Source organism: Delphinus delphis, chromosome 3, assembly GCF_949987515.2.
Source record: "Delphinus delphis chromosome 3, mDelDel1.2, whole genome shotgun sequence".
Lineage (NCBI taxonomy): Eukaryota > Metazoa > Chordata > Mammalia > Artiodactyla > Delphinidae > Delphinus > Delphinus delphis.
The window spans coordinates 17085947-17109011 of NC_082685.1; the positions used below are offsets into that span (position 1 = coordinate 17085947).

At 46.2% G+C, this 23065-nt stretch overlaps 1 protein-coding gene across 1 annotated transcript in view; it reads right to left on the reverse strand.

The window, feature by feature from the left end:
* Positions 1-23065, reverse strand: part of OBSCN (obscurin, cytoskeletal calmodulin and titin-interacting RhoGEF) — a 175887-nt gene that overhangs the window by 90126 nt on the left and 62696 nt on the right. Inside the window, exons 16-21 of the mRNA XM_069540562.1 lie at positions 22672-22947; positions 18775-19050; positions 14633-14908; positions 12102-12377; positions 8203-8478; positions 349-624 (exon numbers count right to left, since the gene is read on the reverse strand). Of these exons, the coding sequence (XP_069396663.1) occupies positions 349-624; positions 8203-8478; positions 12102-12377; positions 14633-14908; positions 18775-19050; positions 22672-22947 (1656 nt within the window). The remainder of the gene's footprint in view (positions 1-348; positions 625-8202; positions 8479-12101; positions 12378-14632; positions 14909-18774; positions 19051-22671; positions 22948-23065) is intronic.

A 23065-nucleotide genomic window follows, 5' to 3' on the forward strand; every position in this document is an offset into this window, starting at 1 on the left:
CTAGAACATCCAAAAGTACATTCACATATCCTGAGGTGAGAGACATCTGGTCTACTCGAGACCCCAAGGGCAAGATGGAGCCAGGGTCCTGGACACCAAAGATCACCTGGAACATTACAACATGGAAACACCACTCATGGTGCACAAGAGGGGACACTTTTCCTTCCATACACCCCCTTCCCATCCAGTGTCCCTGGGATCAGGCACAAGCATGAAAGTGGGAGGTGGGGAGATGGGAGATGTAAAGAGATTAAATGTGATGGAAAGACCACTGGGTCTGTCACGGCTATAAGCCAGTCACATCATCTCCATAAAGGGCTAATTTAGCATTCCTCCCAAATAACTGACCTGTGACATCCAGGTGGAAGGAGACCCTCTGGCCCCTAGCTTCACAGCTGTACACTCCAGCATCCACCTTCCCTGCCTGCTGCACCACCAGCTGCCGGGTGCAGCCCTTGGCTTCCACACGCACTTTCGAGCTCGAACTCAGCTTCTTTCCATCCTTGTACCACGTCACCTCCGTCTGGGCCTGGGCCACCTCGCAGCTCAGCGTGGCACTGGCCCCCGCCACGGCCTGCACTTCACTGCGTGCTGGCTGCTCCTTGGCAAACACCACCTTGGGCTCTGGGGGAAGGGAGGGATGCATAGGGTCAAAGATACCATCTAAGTCAAGATGCAGCACTGTGGAAAGAACGACTAAACAGGAAGGCAGGAAGACAGGAAACTTCTCCAGGCTTTGCACCAGCTGTGTGACCTAGAGAAGCTCCACCACCTTCTCAGCAACAAGTGACACACTTTATTTCTACGTTCTCCTGATCTATGTAGGCTGTTCCGGTGAGAAGCTGGGAAAGACTTCTCCCCTGCACAAATCCTCTAGGAGAGGAGCCGTAGAGTCATGCATTCCTCAGCCTTCCTAGATGAGGCCAGAGTCTTTCCCATACAGTTGTGCAGGTCATGTTCTCATCTGCAGTGAATGAGAGTTCCTGAGACTCCACCCTCTTGCCTATTCTCAGTATTGTCGACTGTTGGCAACCTGGTGGGAGTGAAGTTACACCATCTGGCTGTCTATTGCATGGTCCTGATGATTCACAAAGTGACGAATCTTTATGAATTTTTTGGTCATTCTGTGGTTTACTCTTCTGTGGTGTCACTGTTCAAGTTTTCCACAAGTTTCAAAATTAGCATTGTCTGTTTTTTCCATATTCATTTAGGAGCTCTTTATATAAATAAATGCTATAGAGTGTTGATGCTTATGTGTGTTTACCTATCCTCCCCATTTTCGTGCTCTACCTTTTCATTCCTTTATGATGTTTCTGGTGAAATTAAGTTATTTAATTAAGTCTGTTACAGGCAGATATATCAATTTGATATCAATTTGTCCTTTGTGGTTTCTGCATTTATGTTCTGTTTAAAAATCCTTCATTATCCTGAGGTCATTAAATAACCTCTATTATCTGATAAAAGCTTGTTCTACCTTTCACACGGAGGTCTCTAACCTGCCTGGAGTTGGTTCTTTGTGTTCTAGGAGGTAGATTCCAGTGTTATTTTATTTTTCCATATAGTTAATGGTCTTAGTACCATTTATGAAAAGACCCTCCTTTCTCTCCACCTCAGCGTGAACTCACCATTCCAGTCCCTTGGGCTATTTATCTATCTCTGCACTGAGACCCACTTGTCCAAACTGCTGTAACTTAAAATAAAAGTCTTGATTTAGGTTAGAGCAAATGTCCTCATTCTGTTCTTTGACTGGCTTTTGCAATCAACTTGTCAATATTCTCACACCCAAAAGACCTATTATTTGGGGTTTAATGGGAATTGAACACTTCTAAGTCTTCCATAGATTCGTATCCATTTATTTGTATCTTTTTGCCTGCCTCTCTACAATGTCTAATCATTTCTCCCACAAAGTGTCTCAAGATCCTTTCTTAGACTTGGAACCGGTAAAATGACCCATCTAATGTTATTGTAACTCTGAAAATTTCATTTTCCAGTTTCTTGTTTCTGGTATATAGCTATAGAACTGTTTTCTGTATTTTTTTTTTGGTACCTGGGCCTCTCACTGTTGTGGCCTCTCCCATTGCAGAGCACAGGCTCCGCACACGCAGGCTCAGTGGCCATGGCTCACGGGCCCAGCCGCTCCGCGGCATGTGGGATCTTCCCGGACCAGAGCATGAACCTATGTCCCCTGCATCGGCAGGTGGACTCTCAACCACTGCGCCACCAGGGAAGCCCTCTATATTATTTTTGTATGCGGTAATGTTTCGCAACTCTCTTACTAAGTGTAGTAATTAATGTTTCTAGATTTTCTAAACTGATAATCATATCATCTGTGAGTTCCAATTTCCCTCCTTACTGTGCTATAAATGTAGCATTACAGTGGTGAAAATTGGTTTCCTTGTCTTGTTCCCTACTTCAAAGGCAATGCTTTCAAGTTTCACTTTATGTGCGATGTTAGCTAGTTTTCTCTACACTACCAATTATTAAATGAAAGAAGAACATTTTATTTATACTTTGGTAAGAATTTTATGGCAGGAATTGATGCTAAATTTTATCAAGTATTTCTCCTGGATATATGATGTTATATTTCATTAAGTATTTTTAATCTCCATTTATTGGGGAAATAGTATCATTTTTCTTTTATTTTCTTGACGTCAATCTTTCTATACATTTTCTACTGTTCCTTGTGTTAGATAAACCTTGCACTCCTGCAATAGGACTGTTCTCAGAGTGTATTTTCCTCTTGATAACCTGTTGAATTCAGTTTGCTACTATTTTGTTGAAGATATTAGCCTTGATATCATCAATAAATTAAACTGTGTTACTTCTTCATATTTACCTTATCAGATTTTGGTATCAATGATATGTTCTACACATAAAATGAATTAGAGAGTGTATTCCATTTATCAATACTACAGAAGAATCTGTATGAACATGGAATAATTGCATTCCAGAATACTCAGCACAATTTAACAGTGGAGTGAGTGGGTTTAGATTTCTGCTGTGAGATTATTTATTATGGTTCCATTTATTTAAAAGACTATCAGCTGGCAGAAAAAGCTTTCGACAAAATTCAACACCCATTTATAATAAACACCCTCCAGAAAGTAGGCATAGAGGGAACTTACCTCAACATAATAAAGGCCATATATGACAAACACACAGCCAACATCATTCTCAATGGTGAAAAACTGAAAGCATTTCCTCTAAGATCAGGGACAAGACAAGGTTGTCCACTCTCACCACTCTTATTCAACATAGTATTGGAAGTTTTAGCCACAGCAATCAGAGAAGAAAAAGAAATAAAAGGAATCCAAATCGGAAAAGAAGAAGTAAAGCTGTCACTGTTTGCAGGTTGTATTATACTATACATAGAGAATCCTAAAGATGCTACCATAAAACTACTAGAGCTAATCAATGAATTTGGTAAAGTAGCAGGATACAAAATTAATGCACAGAAATATCTTGCATTCCTATACACTAATGATGAAAAATCTGAAAGAGAAATTAAGGAAACACTCCCATTTACCATTGCAACAAAAAGAATAAAATACCTAGCAATAAACCTACCTAAGGAGACAAAAGACCTGTATGCAGAAAACTATAAGACACTGATGAAAGAAATTAAAGATGATACAAACAGATGGAGAGATAGACCATGTTCCTGGACTGGAAGAATCAACATTGAGAAAATGACTATACTACCCAAAGCAGTCTACAGATTCAATGCAATCCCTATCAAACTACCAATGGCATTTTTTACAGAAGTAGAACAAAAAATTTCACAATTTGTATAGAAACATAAAAGACCCCAAATACCCAAAGCAATCTTGAGAAAGAAAAACAGAGTTGGAGGAATCAGGCTCCTGGACTTCAGACTATACTACAAAGCTACAGTAATCAAGACAGTATGGTACTGACATGAAAACAGAAATATAGATCAATGGAACAGGATAGAAAGCCCAGAGATAAACCCGTGCACATATGGTCACCTTATCTTTGATAAAAGAGGCAAGAATATACAGTGGAGGAAAGACAGCCTCTTCAATAAGCGATGCTGGGAAAGCTGGACAGGTACATGTAAAAGTATGAAATTAGAACACTCCCTAACACCATACACAAAAATGAACTCCAAATGGATTAAAGACCTAAATGTAAGGCCAGACACTATAAAACTCTTAGAGGAAAACAAAGGCAGAACACTCTATAACATAAATCACAAGATCCTTTTCGACCCACCTCCTAGAGAAATGGAAATAAAAACAAAAGTAAACAAATGGGACCTAACGAAACTTAGAAGCTTTTGCAGAGCAAAGGAAACCATAAACAAGACGAAAACACAACCCTCAGCATGGGAGAACATATTTGCAAATGAAGCAACTGACAAAGGATTAATCTCCAAAATTTACAAGCAGCTCATGCAGCTCAATATCAAAAAAACAAACAACCCAATCCAAACATGGGCAGAAGACCTAAATAGACATTTCTCCAAACAAGATATACAGATTGCCAACAAACAAACGAAAGGATGTTCAACATCACTAATCATTAGAGAAATGCAAATCACAACTACAATGAGGTATCACCTCACACCAGTCAGAATGACCATCATCAAAAAATCTACAAACAATGAATGCTGGAGAGGGTGTGGAGAAAAGAGAACCCTCTTGCACTGTTGGTGGGAATGTAAATTGATACAGCCACTATGGAGAACAGTATGGAGGTCCCTTAAAAACTAAAAATAGAACTACCATATGACCCAGCAATCCCACTACCTGGTATATATCCTGAGCAAACCATAATTCAAAAACAGTCATGCAGGGCTTCCCTGGTGGCGCAGTGGTTGGGAGTCCGCCTGCCGATGCAGGGGACACGGGCTCGTGCCCCAGTCCGGGAAGATCCCACATGCCGCAGAGCGGCTGGGCCCGTGAGCCATGGCCGCGGAGCCTGCGCGTCCGAAGCCTGTGCTCTGCAACGGAAGAGGCCACAACAGTGAGAGGCCCGTGTACCCATCCCCCCAAAAAAAGAGTCATGTACTACAATGTTCATTGCAGCTCTATTTACAATAGCCAGGACATGGAAACAACCTAAGTGTCCATCAACATGAATAGATAAAGAAGATGTGGCACATATATACAATGGAATATTACTCAGCCACAAAAAGAAACGAAATTGAGTTTTTTGTAGTGAGGTGGATGGACCTGGAGTCTGTCATACAGAGTGAAGTAGTCAGAAAGAGAAAAACAAATACCATATGCTAACACATATATATGGAATCTAAAAAAAAAAAAAAGGTTCTGAAGAACCTTGGGGCAGGACAGGAATAAAGACGCCGACATAGAGAATGGTCTTGAGGACATGGGGAGGGGGAAGGGTAAGCTGGGACGAAGTGAGAGAGTGGCATGGTCATATATACATTAAAATAGATAGCTAGTGGGAAGCAGCCACATAGCACAGGGAGATCAGCTCGGTGCTTTGTGACCACCTGGAGGGGTGGGATAGGGAGGATGGCAGGGAGACGCAAGAGGGAGGAGATATGGGGATATATGTATATGTATAGCTGATTCACTTTGTTATAAAGCAGAAACTAACACACCATTGTAAAGCAATTATACTCCAATAGAGATGTTTAAAAAAATGATTATCGGCTGTACAACTTGTCTATTTTCCATTGTGTGAGTTTTGCCATAGTTTCTAGGAATTGATCAATAATAATCCTCTGTTCTTTGTGAATTTTGTATTCACATTGCAGCAAAATATGGATCTATATTTTGCTCCATCTGTGTTCAGAGAGCTTACTTATCAATGTGAAAATTGCTGTCCCAGGACACCTGAAACTTTATAATACAAAATTCAGCCATGAAATAATTCCAAGTATTATTGTGTGACCAACATTTTCCCTTATTCTGCTTCAATGAATTGAAACATCTCTTACTAACAGGAACCTCAAGTGTTCTTGGTAAGGATCTAGATGATCTGCCACAAAAACCCCAGTGGACAGATATCTCGTCTACCTCAGTCCTATGCAACAGGTAGACCCAGAGTGACAGACACCAAAGACCACCAATGGAGTCTGAACAAGCTAGGAAAATGTGACTAAGGATTATTACATGGAAAACAACCTATGATATAAAAGAACTGCCTCTCTCCCTCCAGGATACACCCAACAATCCATGTTTCCATGAACTTAGATTTAGAAATGTTTTCTGCATATTGACTTCTTTAAACACGAATCCTACTCAAGAATCGTACACAGTCAAAAAATAATTTTGGGGGTTCTCTGAATTGATAATCACATCATCAGCATATTCCAACTTTAGATTCATGAAAACTTTTGCCAGTGATTTTATGATCCTTCATACTTGACTCAGTGGTTAGTCAGTGTACTGTCACTCACAGCAGGGTCTCCAGATACCCATTAACTGGGATGTTGCTGTTGCTACTATTGTATATGTATTTTATAATAATAAAAAAAAGAACACTTTTATACAATTTGCTAAGAATATTATGGAAGGAACTGATGCTCCATTTTATCAAATCTTTGCCTCGATATAGGACATTTAAATTTAATCAAATATTTGATTCTGTGCTCATTGAGATGATCACATTTTTTGCATTCAATCTCTTAATGTCAAGCCTTATATCTATTAACGTTGCCAACATTCAACCCAAGGTGCAATCCTAGACTATGACTTTCATAACTGATCTCTACCCCCTGCATACATGACTGAATTCCTTTTACTAACACTTAATTTATGATTTGGGCTTTGATAACCACAATAGATACGTCTGGAATTTCACTCATTCTTCCTGCCTTTCTTGTGTGGTTCTGGTATCTATGTCATATTCTTTGCATAAAGAAAGTTATGGAGTGCATCTCCTTCTTCTGTCTCTAAGACCATCTCCGCAAGCATGGAATAATAGTTTTTCAGGATATTTTGGAGAGTGTACCAGAGACCTACGAGGTAGTTCTTGAGAATATTTTTCACTATTCTTCCAACTGATTGAAAAGTCATACAACTCTTTGAGATTTCTATATCTTCTTGTGTCAGTTTTCATACAGCTGGCCAGGATTTAGTCAAATTTCACAACTTTTTAAAGCTTTTATTTAAAAACACTCTCTAATATTCTCCAAATGCCACATTTTACAGAAATGCCTGGTCGGATCTGGGATATCTATACACACCCATAAATAATCGTATGGTCGCACGGTCTCAAACAGTTACGGGTTGGCACCTAGGAGTCAATGTGGATTGGCAGCCCACCCCAACACAGCATGAAGACTCTCTTCACACAAGATGAGTAACCTAATTTCTTAGACTGCACATTCTTCCAGCCACGAGGCAGAGACACTCACTAACCTTTAGGAAAATGCAACGAAATAAAGACTACTTTGCCCGTCAGAGACAGCAGCTGGTACACTAACTCCTCATTAGCAAAGCAGACTGATGGGGCAGAAGCGAACTTTTCCTTTCTGTTCCTAAATTCATCAAAATAAGGCCACGGGGAATACTGACCCACATCATTCAAACAGTTTGAAGACAAAGACAAAATCCTATTGCATTTAAGAAGATCACCCTACATAGCACAGGTCACTCTATACCATTCCTCCTTTCTTCCTCCCTTTACAAGATCGTGACAAAACTTGGGCCTATCTTCTGCTACCTACAGGCAACCGGAGCTTCCCTATCCAGGAAAAGGAAGGAAGGGCATCCCAGAAACATGAATCTGATCATCACAAGTTCACTCCTAAGATAATTCCAAGCTGGATTGTGGACCAGTATCTCCACTAATCCGGGATCAAGGAAGTTGAAACCCCATCTGACAAACTAAGACGCAGCATGGGCTGCCGGATGAGGACATGTTGTAGGTGTTATGATAGATATATGATGAGAGGAAAGCCACATATCCCCAGGCTGACCTAAGACGCCATGCCTCAGGGAGAGCCAGGAACAAGAGGAAGGCTCTAGGCACGTGCTAAGACAATGTGACTGGGCCTTCATGCAAGGAAACAGGTGGACACAAAGGGCCCCTCTTCCTTCCACGCCCACCCTCTCCATCCATGCTCCCCCTGGCAAAAATGGCTATAAACGTGGGACGTGGAACTGGGAGGCTACAGGCGAGTGAACACCGTCTGTCAGGCCGCAAGACCATCCCTTCATCACCTCCAAACAGGCTAGCTTAGTATCCTCCTCCAGGACTGACCTGTGACATCCAGGTGGAAGGAGACCCTCTGGCCCCCGGCCTCGCAGCTGTACTCCCCGGAGTCTGCCTTGCCCGCCTGCTGCACCACCAGCCGCCGCCCTCGGCCCGTGGCCTCCACACGCACTTTCGAGCTCGAACTCAGCTTCTTTCCATCCTTGTACCACGTCACCTCCGTCTGGGCCTGGGCAACCTCGCAGCTCAGCGTGGCACTGGACCCTGCCACGGCCTGCACTTCACTGAGTGCTGGCTGCTCCTTGGCAAACACCTCCTTGGGCTCTGGGGGAAGGGAGGGATACACGGGTCAAGGACACCATCTCAGTCAGGAAGGCAGCCCCGAGCAAAAGAGACCTGAGTGGAGAGCCGTGGGCCAGGCGGGTGCGAGGGGTGCGGAGGTGGGGCGGGGGCCAAGCTGGAGATTTCTCCAGGATCTACACCAGCCGTGTGCCCCGCAGAAGTGCCCCTGCCTTTCTCAGCAACAAGTAAAACAAGTGATGCATTCTCCCCTGTGTCCGCGAGAGCTGGTCCGGGGAGTGGGGGGCTGGGGGGAGGGTGCGCTTTTTGAAGAGACTTCTCCCATGCTCATAGCATCTGCGGGTCACACGCAAGTGTTCCCAAAACTTCCCAGATGGGGCCACAGTCCTCTCCATACGCCTAAGCAGGGAACTTTGCACCTGCAGTCCATGGAAATCACTGAGGCTCGGTGCCCTGGCCTACACTTAGTACGGTCAACTTGTGGCAATCTCTGGGGAGTGCTGGCACCTCCCCGTGGCTTTCTTTTCCAAAGTCTGAGGAATAAAGAAGCTGTGAACCTTTCCCCGTATGACTGGGGTCCCCATTACTCTTTTGTTCTTCGTGGTGACACTATTCAAATTTTTGCCCACTCAACAACAGTAGGCTCTGTCTTCTCTCCATCTCTAAGCACTCTTTATGCATTGAAATACTAGAGAAGGACAGATTGCTAGCTTTCAAGGTTACTCCCAACCGTGGGACTCCCATTTTCACTATGTGATCGAGTCCTCCGATGAATCAAAGTTATTCCCTTCAGTAGTGTCACCGATGTCCATTACAGCCCTTTGAGTTTGGAGCATTTGTGTTCCCTTTAGGAAATTTTCCCTTACCTTCCGTCTTTAAAGACCCACGGTATCACCGGACTGTCTTTTGGTTTGTACCTTTTCACACTGAGGTTTCTAACCCACCACGAGTGTACTTTTGTGTGTGCTGTGAATTGTCAGTACAGTTTAAGTTTTCCCTGTGGGTAAGTGGTCCAACCACTATTTATGAAGACAACATCCCTCCTCGAATTCTCGAACGCACAGCACAGCAACAGATAAAATTGTGACAGCGGGGAGGGGGCTGGGAGACAGACGGAGGGGGGATTTGTCCATGGTAGTGCAGGAAACCACTGCTGCAAAGAGCTACTTCTGACCTCACTACTAAATTCCTCTGATGCGGTAAATATCGCCGCACTGGGATCCCCTTATCTTGAAAACTATATAGCCTCACAATAATTCTTGACTACGGTTCCCAGGAAGCACTCTCACCGCGCTTCTGTAAGCAAATAGCATGTTGGCTGTACCTTGCCTTTGGAATCTGCCTGCTATTCTACCGTCCGACCACCTTAAACACAAATTTGCTTCGATTTTCATTGTTAATCAACATCGCTGATTTTTCTCCTCAGATTACGTTCCATCGATGGAAACCTCTGACTCTCTCTCAAGAATGTGTGCTAATTTCCCCACATAGTCTCGTAGCACCTTTTATCAGACCTGGAATTAGGAACATGATACAATTGTGCCATTTTAACTCTTTCACAAAAGTTTCACTTGCCCAGCATTTCTCACCAGGACTTAGCTGTGGAAATGTCTTCTGCATGTTCATTCTCTTACACCCTAATCATACTCAACAATCGTACACAGCCTAATGATTGATCCATCGCATTGTCTGAGTTGATAATCACACCATCAGCAAATTCTACCTTGAGTTTTTCTAAACCCTTTGCCAGTGATTTTATGCTCCTCCTGAATCTGCTCAGTGGCTACAGAGGCCCACGTGTGTTCTCCCTCACATCAAAGATTGGCAGGGAAACGTTAAGTGGGATGCTGCTCTTGTTGTTGCTGTTGTTGCTGTTGGAGGAATTTTATTATAACGTTACAAAAGAACACTTTTGTACAATATGCTAAGAATTATATGGCAAGAACTGGTGCTCAGTTTTCTTACACTTTTTGCCTGGATTTCGGACGATCAAATTTCATCAACCATTTGATTCTCTACTCGTTCAGAGGACCACATCCTCTTGCATTCAATCTCTTAATGCCAAGCTTTATATATATTAATGATGCCAACATTCAGGCCAACGTGCAATCCTGGACTAGGACTCTCATCACTGATCTCCACCGCGTGGATGAATGGCCGAATTCCTTTTGCTAACATTTCATTTATGATTTTGGCTGTGATATTCGCAATACATACGTCTGGAATTTCATTCATCCTTCCTGCCTTTCTTCAGCAATTCTGGTATGCGTCGATGTTATGTTCTGAATTTCAACAGACTTATGGAGTGCATCTCCTTTTTCTATCTCTAAGACCATCTCCACAAGCATGGAATAACAGTTTTCCAGGATAGTTTGTAGACTGTACCAGAGAAGTACCAGGTAGTTCTTGGGAAGATTTTTCATTATTCGTCCTACTGACTGACAAGTCATAAAACTCTTTTAGTTTTCTACATCTTCTTGTGTCAGTTTTCATACAGTTGTCCAGGATTTAGTCAAACTTGACAACTTTTCAAAGCTTTTATCTTAGAACACTCTCTAATACTCTCCGAATGCCACATTTTACAGAAATGCCTGGTGGGATCTGGGATATCTATAAACACCCATAAATCATCCTGTGGTGTCACGGTCTCAAACAGTTACAGGTTGGCACCTAGGAGTCAATGTGGAATGGCAGCCCACCCCTACTCAGCATGAAGGCTCTCTTCACAGAAGACGAGTAACCTGATTTCATAGACTGCCCTATGTTCCAGCCACGAGGCAGCGACACTCACTAACCTTTAGGAAAATGCAACGAAATAAAGACTGCTTTGCCAGTCAGAGTCTGCTGCTAGTACACTAACTCCTCATTAGCAAAACAGACTGATGGGTCAGTAGCGACGTTTTCCTTTCTGTTCCTAAATTCATCAATATAACACCATTGGGAATACTGACCCGCAGCATCCAAACTGTTTGAAGACAAAGACAAAAATCCTACTGCATTTAAGACGATCACCCTAAATAGCACAGGTGACTCTATTCCAATCCTCCTTTCTTCCTCCCTTTGCAAGATCGTGACAACAAACTTTGCCTATCTTCTGCTACCTACAGGCAACTGGAGCTTCCCTATCCAGGAAATTGAAGGAAGGGCACCCCAGAAACCTTAAATCTGATCATCCAAAGTTCACTCCTAAGATAATTCCAAGCGGGACTTGGTGGCCACCATCTCCACTAATCTGCGATCAATGAAATTGAAAACCCATCTGGCAACCCAAGACCTGGCATGAGCCATGCGGTAGGTGTCAGGAAAGACGTACCATGGGAGGAATGTCACATATCCCCAGGTTTACCTCAGACCCCAAGTATTAGGGAGAGCCAGGTCCCGAGACCAGGAACAACAGGAAGACTCTGGGCAGGTGCTAAGACACCATGACTGGGCCTTACCGCATGGAGACAGGTGGACACAAATGGCCCCTCTTCCTTCCATGCCCACACTCTCCATTTATCCTCCCCTGGGCAAAAATAGCTATAAATGTGGGACGTGGAAGACTGGGAGGCTACAGGCGAGTGAACACCCGTCTGTGGAGGCCGCAAGACCGTCCCCTCATCACCTCCAAATAGGCTAGCTCAGTATCCTCCTCCAGGACTGACCTGTGACATCCAGGTGGAAGGAGACCCTATGGCCCCCGGCCTCGCAGCTGTACTCCCCGGCGTCTGCCTTGCCCGCCTGCTGCACCACCAGCCGCCGCCCTCGGCCCGTGGCCTCCACACGCACTTTCGAGCTCGAACTCAGCTTCTTTCCATCCTTGTACCACGTCACCTCCGTCTGGGCCTGGGCTACCTCGCAGCTCAGCGTGGCACTGGACCCCGCCACGGCCTGCACTTCACTGCGTGCTGGCTGCTCCTTGGCAAACACCTCCTTGGGCTCTGGGGACAGGGAGGGATATACGGGTCAAGGACACCATCTCAGTCACGAAGGCAGCCCCCGGCAAAGGAGACCTGAGTGGGGAGCCGTGGGCCAGGCGGGTGCGAGGGGTGCGGAGGTGGGGTGGGGCCAAGCTGGACACTTCTCCAGGCTCTGCACCAGCCGTGTGCCCTGCAGAAGTCCCCCTGCCTTTCTCAGCGACAAGTAAAACAAGTGATGCATTCTCCCCCGCGTCCGCGTGAGCTGGTCCGGGTGTTGGGGGGGTCGGGGTAGGGTGCGCTTCAGAAGAGACTTCTCCCCTGCTCATGGCTTCTGCGGGGTCACACGCAAGTGTTCCCAAACCTTCCCAGATGGGGCCACAGTCTTCTCCATACGCCTAAGCCGGGAACTTTGCACCTGCAGTTCATGGAAATCACTGAGGCTCGGTGCCCTGGCCTACACTTAGTACGGTCAACTTGTGGCAATCTCTGGGGAGTGCTGGCACCTCCCCGTGGCTTTCCTCTCCATTGTTGGAGGAATAAAGAAGCTGAGTGCCTTTCCCCGAACGACCGCGGTCCCCATTACTCTTTTGTTCTTCCTGGGGACCCAATTCATATTTTTGCCTACTCACCAATAGTAGGCTCTCTCTTCTCTCCATCTCTAGGCACGCTTTATGCATTGAAATACTAGAGAAGGACAGATTGCTAGCTTTCAAGGTTATTCCCAACTGTGGGACTCCCATTTTCACTATGTGATCAAGTACTCTAATGGATCAAAGTTTTTCCCTTCAAGAGTGTCACCGATGTCCATTTCAGCCCTTTGAGTTTGGAGCATTTGTGTTCCATTTAAGAAATCTTCCCTTACCTTCCGTCTTTAAAGAAACCACGGTATCACCGGACTGTTTTTTCGTTTGTACCTTTACACACTGAGGTTTCTAACCCACCATGAGTGTCCTTTTGTGTGTGGTGTGAATTGTCAGTACAGTTTAATTTTTCCCTATGGGTAAGTGGTCCAAGCACTATTTATGAAGACAACATCCCTCCTCGACTTCTCAACACAGACAGCACAGCAACAGACGAAATTGTGGTGGCGGAGAGGGGGCTGGGATGGGGGTGGAGGGGGGATTTGTCCCTGGTGGTGCAGGAAAGCACTGCTGCAAGGAACTCTTGCTGACCTCACTACTAAATTCCTCTGATGCGGTAAATATCGCCGCACTGGGATCCCCTTATCTTGAAAACTATATAGCCTCACGATCATTCTTGACAACGGCTCCCAGGAAGGGCTCCTACCGTGCTTCTGCAAGCAAATAGCACATTGGCTGTACCTTGCCTTTGGAATGTGCCTGCTATTCTACCATCCGACCACCTAAAACACAAATTTGCTTCGATTTTCATTGTTAATCAACATCTCTCATGTTTGTCCTCAGATTACTGCCCGTCCAAGGAAACCTCTGACTCTCTCTCAAGAATTTGTACTAATTTCCCCACATAGTCTTGTAGCACCTTTTATCAGACCTGGAATTAGGAATATGATACAATTGTGCCCATTTAACTCTTTCACAAATGCCACGGGGAATACTGACCCGCAGCATCAAAACTTTTTGAAGACAAAGGCAAAATCCTATTGCATTTAAGAAGATCACCCTAAGCAGCACAGGGGACTCTATTCCAATCATCCTTTCTTTCTCCCTTTGCAAGATCATGACAACAATCTTGGCGTATCTTCTGCTACCTACAGGCAACTGGAGCTTCCCTATCCAGGAAATTGAAGGAAGGGCGTCACATTAGCCTCAAATCTGACCATCCAAAGTTCACTCCTAAGATAATTCCAAGCGGGACTTGGTGGCCAACATCTCCACTAATCTGCGATCAATGAAATTGAAAACCCATCTGGCAAACCAAGACCTGGCATGAGCCATGCGGTAGGTGTCAGGAAAGAAGTTCCATGGGAGGAAAGTCACATATCCCCAGGCCTACCTCAGACCCCAAGCATTAGGGAGAGCCAGGGTCCCGATACCAGGAACTACAGGAAGACTCTGGGCAGGTGCTAAGACACTGTGACTGGGCCTTACCGCATAGAGACAGGTGGACACAAATGGCCACTCTTCATTCCACGTCCACACTCTCCATCTATCCTCCCCCGGGCAAAAATAGCTATAAATGTGGGACGTGGAAGACTGGGAGGCTACAGGCGAGTGAACACCCGTCTGTGGAGGCTGCAAGACCGTCCCCTCATCACCTCCAAATAGGCTAGCTTAGTATCCTCCTCCAGGACTGACCTGTGACATCCAGGTGGAAGGAGACCCTCTGGTCCCCGGCCTCGCAGCTGTACTCCCCGGCGTCTGCCTTGCCCGCCTGCTGAACCACCAGACGCCGCCCTCGGCCCGTGGCCTCCACACGCACTTTCGAGCTCGAACTCAGCTTCTTTCCATCCTTGTACCACGTCACCTCCGTCTGGGCCTGGGCCACCTCGCAGCTCAGCGTGGCACTGGACCCTGCCACGGCCTGCACTTCACTGCGTGCTGGCTGCTCCTTGGCAAACACCTCCTTGGGCTCTGGGGACAGGGAGGGATACACGGGTCAAGGACACCATCTCAGTCAGGAAAGTAGCCCTGGGCAAAAGAGACCTAAGTGGGGAGCCGTGGGGCAGGTGGGTGCGAGGGGCGCGGAGGTGGTGCAGGGGTCAAGCTGGAGACTTCTCCAGGCTCTGCACCAGCCGTGTACCCTGCAAAATTGCCCCTGCCTTTCTCAGCGACAAGTAACACAAGTGATACATTCTCCCCCGCGTCCACGTATGCTGGTCCGGGGGGTGGGGGGGTGGGGGGAGGATGAGCTTTGGAAGAGCCTTCTCCCCTGCTCATGGCTTCTGCGGGGTCACACGCAAGTGTTCCCAAACGTTCCCAGATGGGGCCACAGTCTTTTCCATACGCCTAAGTAGGGAACTTTACATCTGCAGTTCATGGAAATCACTGAGGCTTGGTGCCATGCCCTATACTTACTATGGTCAACTTGTGGCAATCTCTGGGGAGTGCTGGCACCTCCCCGTGGCTTTCTATTCCACTGTCGTAGGAATAAAGAAGCTGAGCACCTTTCCCTGTATGACTGTGATCCCCATTATCTTTTGATCTTCCTGGTGCAACTATTCAAATTTTTGCCCACTCACCAACAGTAGACTCTCTCTTCTTTCCATCTCTAGGCACTCTTTATGCATTGAAATACTAGAGAAGGACAGATTGCTTGCTTTCAAGGTTATTCCCAGCTGTGGGACTCGCATTTTCACCGTGGGATCGAGTCCTCCGATGAATCAAAGTTTTTCCCTTCAATAGTGTCATAATGTCCATTTCACGCTTTCAGTTTGGAGCATTTGTGTTCCGTTTAGGAAATCTTCCCTTACCTTCCGTCTTTAAAGAAACCACGGTATCACCGGACTGTCTTTTGGTTTGTACCTTTTCACACTGAGGTTTCTAACCCACCACGAGTGTACTTTTGTGTGTGGTGTGAATTGTCAGTACAGTTTAATTTTTCCCTGTGGGTAAGTGGTCCAACCACTATTTATGAAGACAACATCCCTCCTCGACTTCTCGAAACACAACACAGCAACAGACGAAATTGTGGTGGCGGAGAGGGGGCTGGGAGGCAGGCGGAGGGGGGATATTTCTTTGGTGGTGCAGGAAACCACTGCTGCAAGGAGCTCTTGCTGACCTCAATATTACGTTCCTCTGATGCGGTAAATAATGCCGCACTGGGATCCCCTTATCTTGAAAACTATATAGCCTCACTATCATTCTTGACAACGGCGCCCAGGAAGGGCTCCCACAGTGCTTCTGCAAGCAAATAGCACATTGGCTGTACCTTGCCTTTGGAATCTGCCTGCTATTCTACCATCCGACCACCCAAAACACAAATTTGCTTCGATTTTCATTGTTAATCAACATCTCTGAGTTTTCTCCTCAGATTACGTTCCATCGATGGAAACCTCTGACTCTCTCTCAACAATGTGTACTAATTTCCCCACATAGTATCGTAGCACCTTTTATCAGACCCGGAATTAGGAACATGATACAATTGTGCCATTTTAACTCTTTCACAAAAGTTTCACTTGCCCAGCATTTCTCACCAGGAATTAGCTGTGGAAATGTCTTCTCCATGTTCATTCTCTTACACCCTAATCTTACTCAACAATCGTACACAGCCTAATAATTGATCCATCGGACTGTCTGAGTTGATAATCACATCATCAGCAAATTCTACCTTGAGTTTTTCTAAACCCTTTGCCAGTGATTTTATGCTCTTCCTGAATCCGCTCAGTGACTACAGAGGCCCACGTGTGTTCTCCCTCACATCAAAGATTTCCAGCGACACGTTAAGTGGGATGCTGCTCTTGTTGTTGCTGTTGTTGTTGTTGGAGGAATTTTATTATAACTTTAAAAAAAGAGCCCTTTTTTTTTTTTTTTTTTTTTTTTTTGGGTACACGGGCCTCTCACTGTTGTGGCCTATCCCGTTGCAGATCTGAGGCTCCGGACACGCAGGCTCAGCGGCCATTACTCACAGGCCCAGTCGCTGCAGCGGCATGTGAGATCCCAGCGGCAGGTGGGATTTTCTCGGACCAGGGCACGAACCCGTGTCCCCTGCATGGACAGGCGGACTCTCAAACACCGCGCTACCAGGGCGGCCCAAAAACACTTTTGTGCAGTATTTTAAGAATTATATGGCAGGAACTGGTGCTCAGTTTTCTCACATTTTTTGCCTGGATTTGGGATGATCAAATTTCATCAACCATTTGATTCTCTGCTCGTTCAGAGGACCACATCCTTTTGGATTCAATCTCTTAATTCCATGCATTATATATATTAACTTTGCCAACCTTCAACACAACGTGCAATCCTGGACTAGGACTCTCATCACTGACTCCACCCCGTGGACGCATGGCTGAAAACCTTTTGCTAACATTTCATTTATGATTTTGGCTGTGATATTTGCAATACATACGTCTGGAATTTCATTCATCCTTCCTGCCTTTCTTCAGTGATTCTGGTATGCGTCGATGTCATGTTCTGAATTTCAACAGACTTATGGAGTGCATCTCCTTTTTCTATCTCTAAGACCATCTCCACAAGCATGGAATAACAGTTTTCCAGGATAGTTTGTAGACTGTACCAGAGAAGTACCAGGTAGTTCTTGGGAAGATTTTTCATTATTCGTCCTACTGACTGACAAGTCATACAACTCTTTGAGTTTTCTACATCTTCTTGTGTCAGTTTTCATACAGTTGTCCAGGATTTAGTCAAACTTGACAACTTTTCAAAGCTTTTATCTTAGAACACTCTCTAATACTCTCCGAATGCCACATTTTACAGAAATGCCTTCTCGGATCTGGGATATCTATACACACCCATAAATAATCGTATGGTCGCACGGTCTCAAACAGTTACGGGTTGGCACCTAGGAGTCAATGTGGAATGGCAGCCCACCCCTACTCAGCATGAAGGCTCTCTTCACAGAAGACGAGTAACCTGATTTCATAGACTGCCCTATGTTCCAGCCACGAGGCAGCGACACTCACTAACCTTTAGGAAAATGCAACGAAATAAAGACTGCTTTGCCAGTCAGAGTCTGCTGCTAGTACACTAATTCCTCATTAGCAAAGCAGACCGATAGGGCAGTAGCAACATTTTCCTTTCTGTTCCTAAATTCATCAATATAACGCCCCGGGGAAAACTGACCTGCAGCATCCAAACTGTTTGAAGACAAAGGCAAAATCCTACTGCATTTAAGAAGATCACCCTAAGCAGCACAGGTGACTCTATTCCAATCCTCCTTTCTTTCTCCCTTTGCAAGATCGTGACAACAAACTTTGCCTATCTTCTGCTACCTACAGGCAACCGGAGCTTCCCTATTCAGGAAATTGAAGGAAGGGCATCCTAGAAACCTCAAATCTGATCATCCAAAGTTCACTTCTAAAATAATTCCAAGCGGGACTTGGTGGTCAACATCTCCACTAATCTGCGATCAATGAAATTGAAACCCCATCTGGCAACTCGAGACCCGGCAAGAGCCATGTGGTAGGTGTCAGGAAAGAAGTACCATGGGAGGAAAGTCACATATCCCCAGGCCTACCTCAGACCCCACACATCAGGGACAGACAGGGTCCCGATACCAGGTATAACAGGAAGACTCTGGGCAGGTGCTAAGACACTGTGACTGGGCCTTATTGCATGGAAACAGGTAGGACACAAATGGCCCCTCTTCCTTCCACGCCCACACTCTCCATCCATACTCCTCCCGGGCAAAAATGGCTATAAATGTGGGACGTGGAAGACTGGGAGGCGACAGGCGAGTGAACACCCGTCTGGGGAGGCCGCAAGACCGTCCCCTCATCACCTCCATATAGGCTAGCTCAGTATCCTCCTCCAGGACTGACCTGTGACATCCAGGTGGAAGGAGACCCTCTGGCCCCCGGCCTCGCAGCTATACTCCCCGGCGTCTGCCTTGCCCGCCTGCTGCACCACCAGCCGCCGCCCTCGGCCCGTGGCCTCCACACGCACTTTCGAGCTCGAACTCAGCTTCTTTCCATCCTTGTACCACGTCACCTGCGTCTGGGCCTGGACCACCTCGCAGCTCAGCGTGGCACTGGACCCCGCCACGGCCTGCACTTCACTGCATGCTGGCTGCTCCTTGGCAAACACCACCTTGGGCTCTGGGGACAGGGAGGGATACATGGGTCAAAAACACCATCTCAGTCAGGAAGGCAACCCCGGGCAAAGGAGACCTGAGTGGGGAGCCGTGTGCCATGCGGGTGCGAGGGGTGCAGAGGTGGGGCGGGGGCCAAGCTGGAGACTTCTCCTGGCTCTGCACCAGCCATGTGCCCCGCAGAATTCACCCTGCCTTTCTCAGCAACAAGTAACACAAGTGATGAATTTCCCCCGCATCCGCGTGAGCTGGTCCGGGGGTTGGGGGGGTCTGGGGACTGTGCGCTTTAGAAGAGACTTCTCCCCTGCTCGTGGCTTCTGTGGCATCACACGCAAGTGTTCCCAAACCTTCCCAGATGGGGCCACAGTCTTCTCCATACGCCTAAGCAGGGAAATTTGCACCTGAAGTCCATGGAAATCACTGAGGCTCGGTGCCCTGCCCTATACTTACTATGGTCAACTTGTGGCAATCTCTGGGGAGTGCTGGCACCTCCCCGTGGCTTTCTTTTCCACTGTCGTAGGAATAAAGAAGCTGAGCACCTTTCCCTGTATGACTGGGGTCCCCATTACTCTTTTGTTCTTCCTGGTGCAGCTATTCATATTTTTGCCCACTCACCAACAGTAGGCTCTCTCTTCTTTCCATCTCTAGGCACTCTTTATGCATTGAAATACTAGAGAAGGACAGATTGCTAGCCTTCAAGGTTATTCCCAGCTGTGGCACTCACATTTTCACTGTGTGATCGAGTCCTCCGATGAATCAAAGATTTTCCCTTCAGTAGTGTCACCTATGTCCTTTTCAGCTGTTTGAGTTTGGAGCATTTGTGTTCCATTTAAGAAATCTTCCTTTACCTTCGGTCTTAAGGAACCCACAGTATCACCGGACTGTCTTTTGGTTTGTACCTTTTCACACTGAGGTTTCTAACCCACCACGAGTGTACTTTTGTGTGTGCTGTGAATTGTCAGTACAGTTTAATTTTTCCCTGTGGGTAAGTGGTCCAACCACTATTTATGAAGACAACATCCCTCCTCGACTTCTCGAACGCACAGCACAGCAACAGATAACATTGTGACGGCGGGGAGGGGGCTGGGAGACAGACGGAGGGGGGATTTGTCCGTGGTAGTGCAGGAAACCACTGCTGCAAAGAGCTATTTCTGACCTCACTACTACGTTCCTCTGATGCGGTAAATATCGCCGCACTGGGATCCCCTTATCTTGAAAACTATATGGCCTCACGATCACTCTTGACAATGACTCCCAGGAAGGGCTCCTACCGCGCTTCTGCAAGCAAATAGCACATTGGCAGTACCTTGCCTTTGGAATCTGCCTGCTATTCTACCATCCGACCACCCAAAACACAAATTTGCTTCGATTTTCATTGGTAATCTACATCTCTGAGTTTTCTCCTCAGATTACGTTGCATCGATGGAAACCTCTGACCCTCTCTCAGTAATGTGTACTAATTTCCCCACATAGTCTCGTAGCACCTTTTATCAGACCTGGAATTAGAAACATGATACAATTGTGCCATTTTAACTCTTTCACAAAAGTTTCACTTGCCATGCGTTTCTCACCAGGACTTAGCTGTGGAAATGTCTTCTGCATGTCATTCTCTTACACCCTAATCTTACTCAACAATCGTACACAGCCTAATAATTGATCCATCGGATTGTCTGAGTTGATAATCACATCATCAGCAAATTCTACCTTGGGTTCTTCTAAACCCGTTGCCAGTGATTTTATGCTCTTCCTGAATCCACTCAGTGGCTACAGAGGCCCATGTGTGTTCTCCCTCACATCAAAGATTTCCAGGGACATGTTAAGTGGGATGCTAGTCTTGTTGTTGCTGTTGTTGTTGTTGGAGGAATTTTATTATAACCTTACAGAAAGAACACATTAGTACAATATGCTAAGAATTATATGGCAAGAACTCTTGCTCAGTTTCCTCACACTTTTTGCCTGGATTTCGGACGATCAAATTTCATCAACCATTTGATTCTCTACTCATTCAGAGGACCACATCCTTTTCCATTCAATCTCGTAATGCTAAGCTTTATATCTATTAACTTTGCCAAGCTTCAACACAACGTGCAATCCTGGACTACAACTCTCATCACTGACTCCACCCCGTGGACGCATGGCTGAATTCCTTTTGCTAACATTTCATTTATGATTTTGGCTGTGATATTTGCAATACATACGTCTGGAATTTCATTCATCCTTCCCGCCTTTCTTCAGTGATTCTGGTATGCGTCGATGTTATGTTCTGAATTTAAACAGACTTATGGAGTGCATCTCCTTTTTCTATCTCTAAGACCATCTCCACAAGCATGGAATAACAGTTTTCCAGGATAGTTTGTAGACTGTACCAGAGAAGTACCAGGTAGTTCTTGGGAAGATTTTTCATTATTCGTCCTACTGATTGACAAGTCATACAACTCTTTGAGTTTTCTACATCTTCTTGTGTCAGTTTTCATACAGTTGTCCAGGATTTAGTCAAACTTGACAACTTTTCAAAGCTTTTATCTTAGAACACTCTCTAATACTCTCCGAATGCCACATTTTACAGAAATGCCTTCTCGGATCTGGGATATCTATACACACCCATAAATAATCGTATGGTCGCACGGTCTCAAACAGTTACAGGTTGTCACCTAGGAGTCAATGTGGAATGGCAGCCCACCCCTACTCAGCATGAAGGCTCTCTTCACAGAAGACGAGTAACCTGATTTCATAGACTGCCCTATGTTCCAGCCACGAGGCAGAGACACTCACTAACCTTTAGGAAAATGCAACGAAATAAAGACTGCTTTGCCAGTCAGAGTCTGCTGCTAGTACACTAACTCCTCATTAGCAAAGCAGACCGATGGGTCAGTAGCGACGTTTTCCTTTCTGTTCCTAAATTCATCAGTATAACACCATTGGGAATACTGACCCGCAGCATCCAAACTGTTTGAAGACAAAGGCAAAAGCCTACTGCATTTAAGACGATCACCCTAAATAGCACAGGGGACTCTATTCCATTCCTCCTTTATTCCTCCCTTTGCAAGATCGTGACAACAAACTTGGCCTATCTTCTGCTACCTACAGGCAACCGGAGCTTCCCTATTCAGGAAATTGAAGGAAGGGCGTTGCAGAAACCTCAAATCTGACCATCCAAAGTTCACTTCTAAAATAATTCCAAGCGGGACTGCATGGCCAACATCTCTGCTAATCTGTGATCAATGAAATTGAAACCCCATCTAGCAACCCAAGACCTGGCATGAGCCATGCGGTAGGTGTCAGGAAAGACGTACCATGGGAGGAAAGTCACATATCCCCAGGCCTACCTCAAACCCAATCATTAGGGAGAGCCAGGGTCCCAATACCAGGAACAACAGGAAGACTCTGGGCAGGTGCTAAGACACTGTGACTGGGCCTTACCGCATGGAGACAGGTGGACACAAATGGCCCCTCTTCCTTCCACGCCCACACTCTCCATCCATAATCGCCCCGGGCAAAAATGGCTATAAATGTGGGACGTGGAAGACTGGGAGGCTACAGGCGAGTGAACACCCATCTGTGGAAGCCGCAAGACCGTCCCCTCATCACCTCCAAATAGGCTAGCTTAGTATCCTCCTCCAGGACTGACCTGTGACATCCAGGTGGAAGGAGACCCTCTGGCCCCCGGCCTCGCAGCTGTACTCCCCGGCGTCTGCCTTGCCCGCCTGCTGAACCACCAGACGCCGCCCTCGGCCCGTGGCCTCCACACGCACTTTCGAGCTCGAACTCAGCTTCTTTCCATCCTTGTACCACGTCACCTGTGTCTGGGCTTGGGCCACCTCGCAGCTCAGCGTGGCACTGGACCCCGCCACGGCCTGCACTTCACTGCGTGCTGGCTGCTCCTTGGCAAACACCTCCTTGGGCTCTGGGGACAGGGAGGGATACACGGGTCAAGGACACCATCTCAGTCAGGAAGGCAGCCCTGGGCAAGAGAGACCTGAGTGGGGAGCCGTGGACCAGGCGGGTGCGTGGGGTGCGGAGGT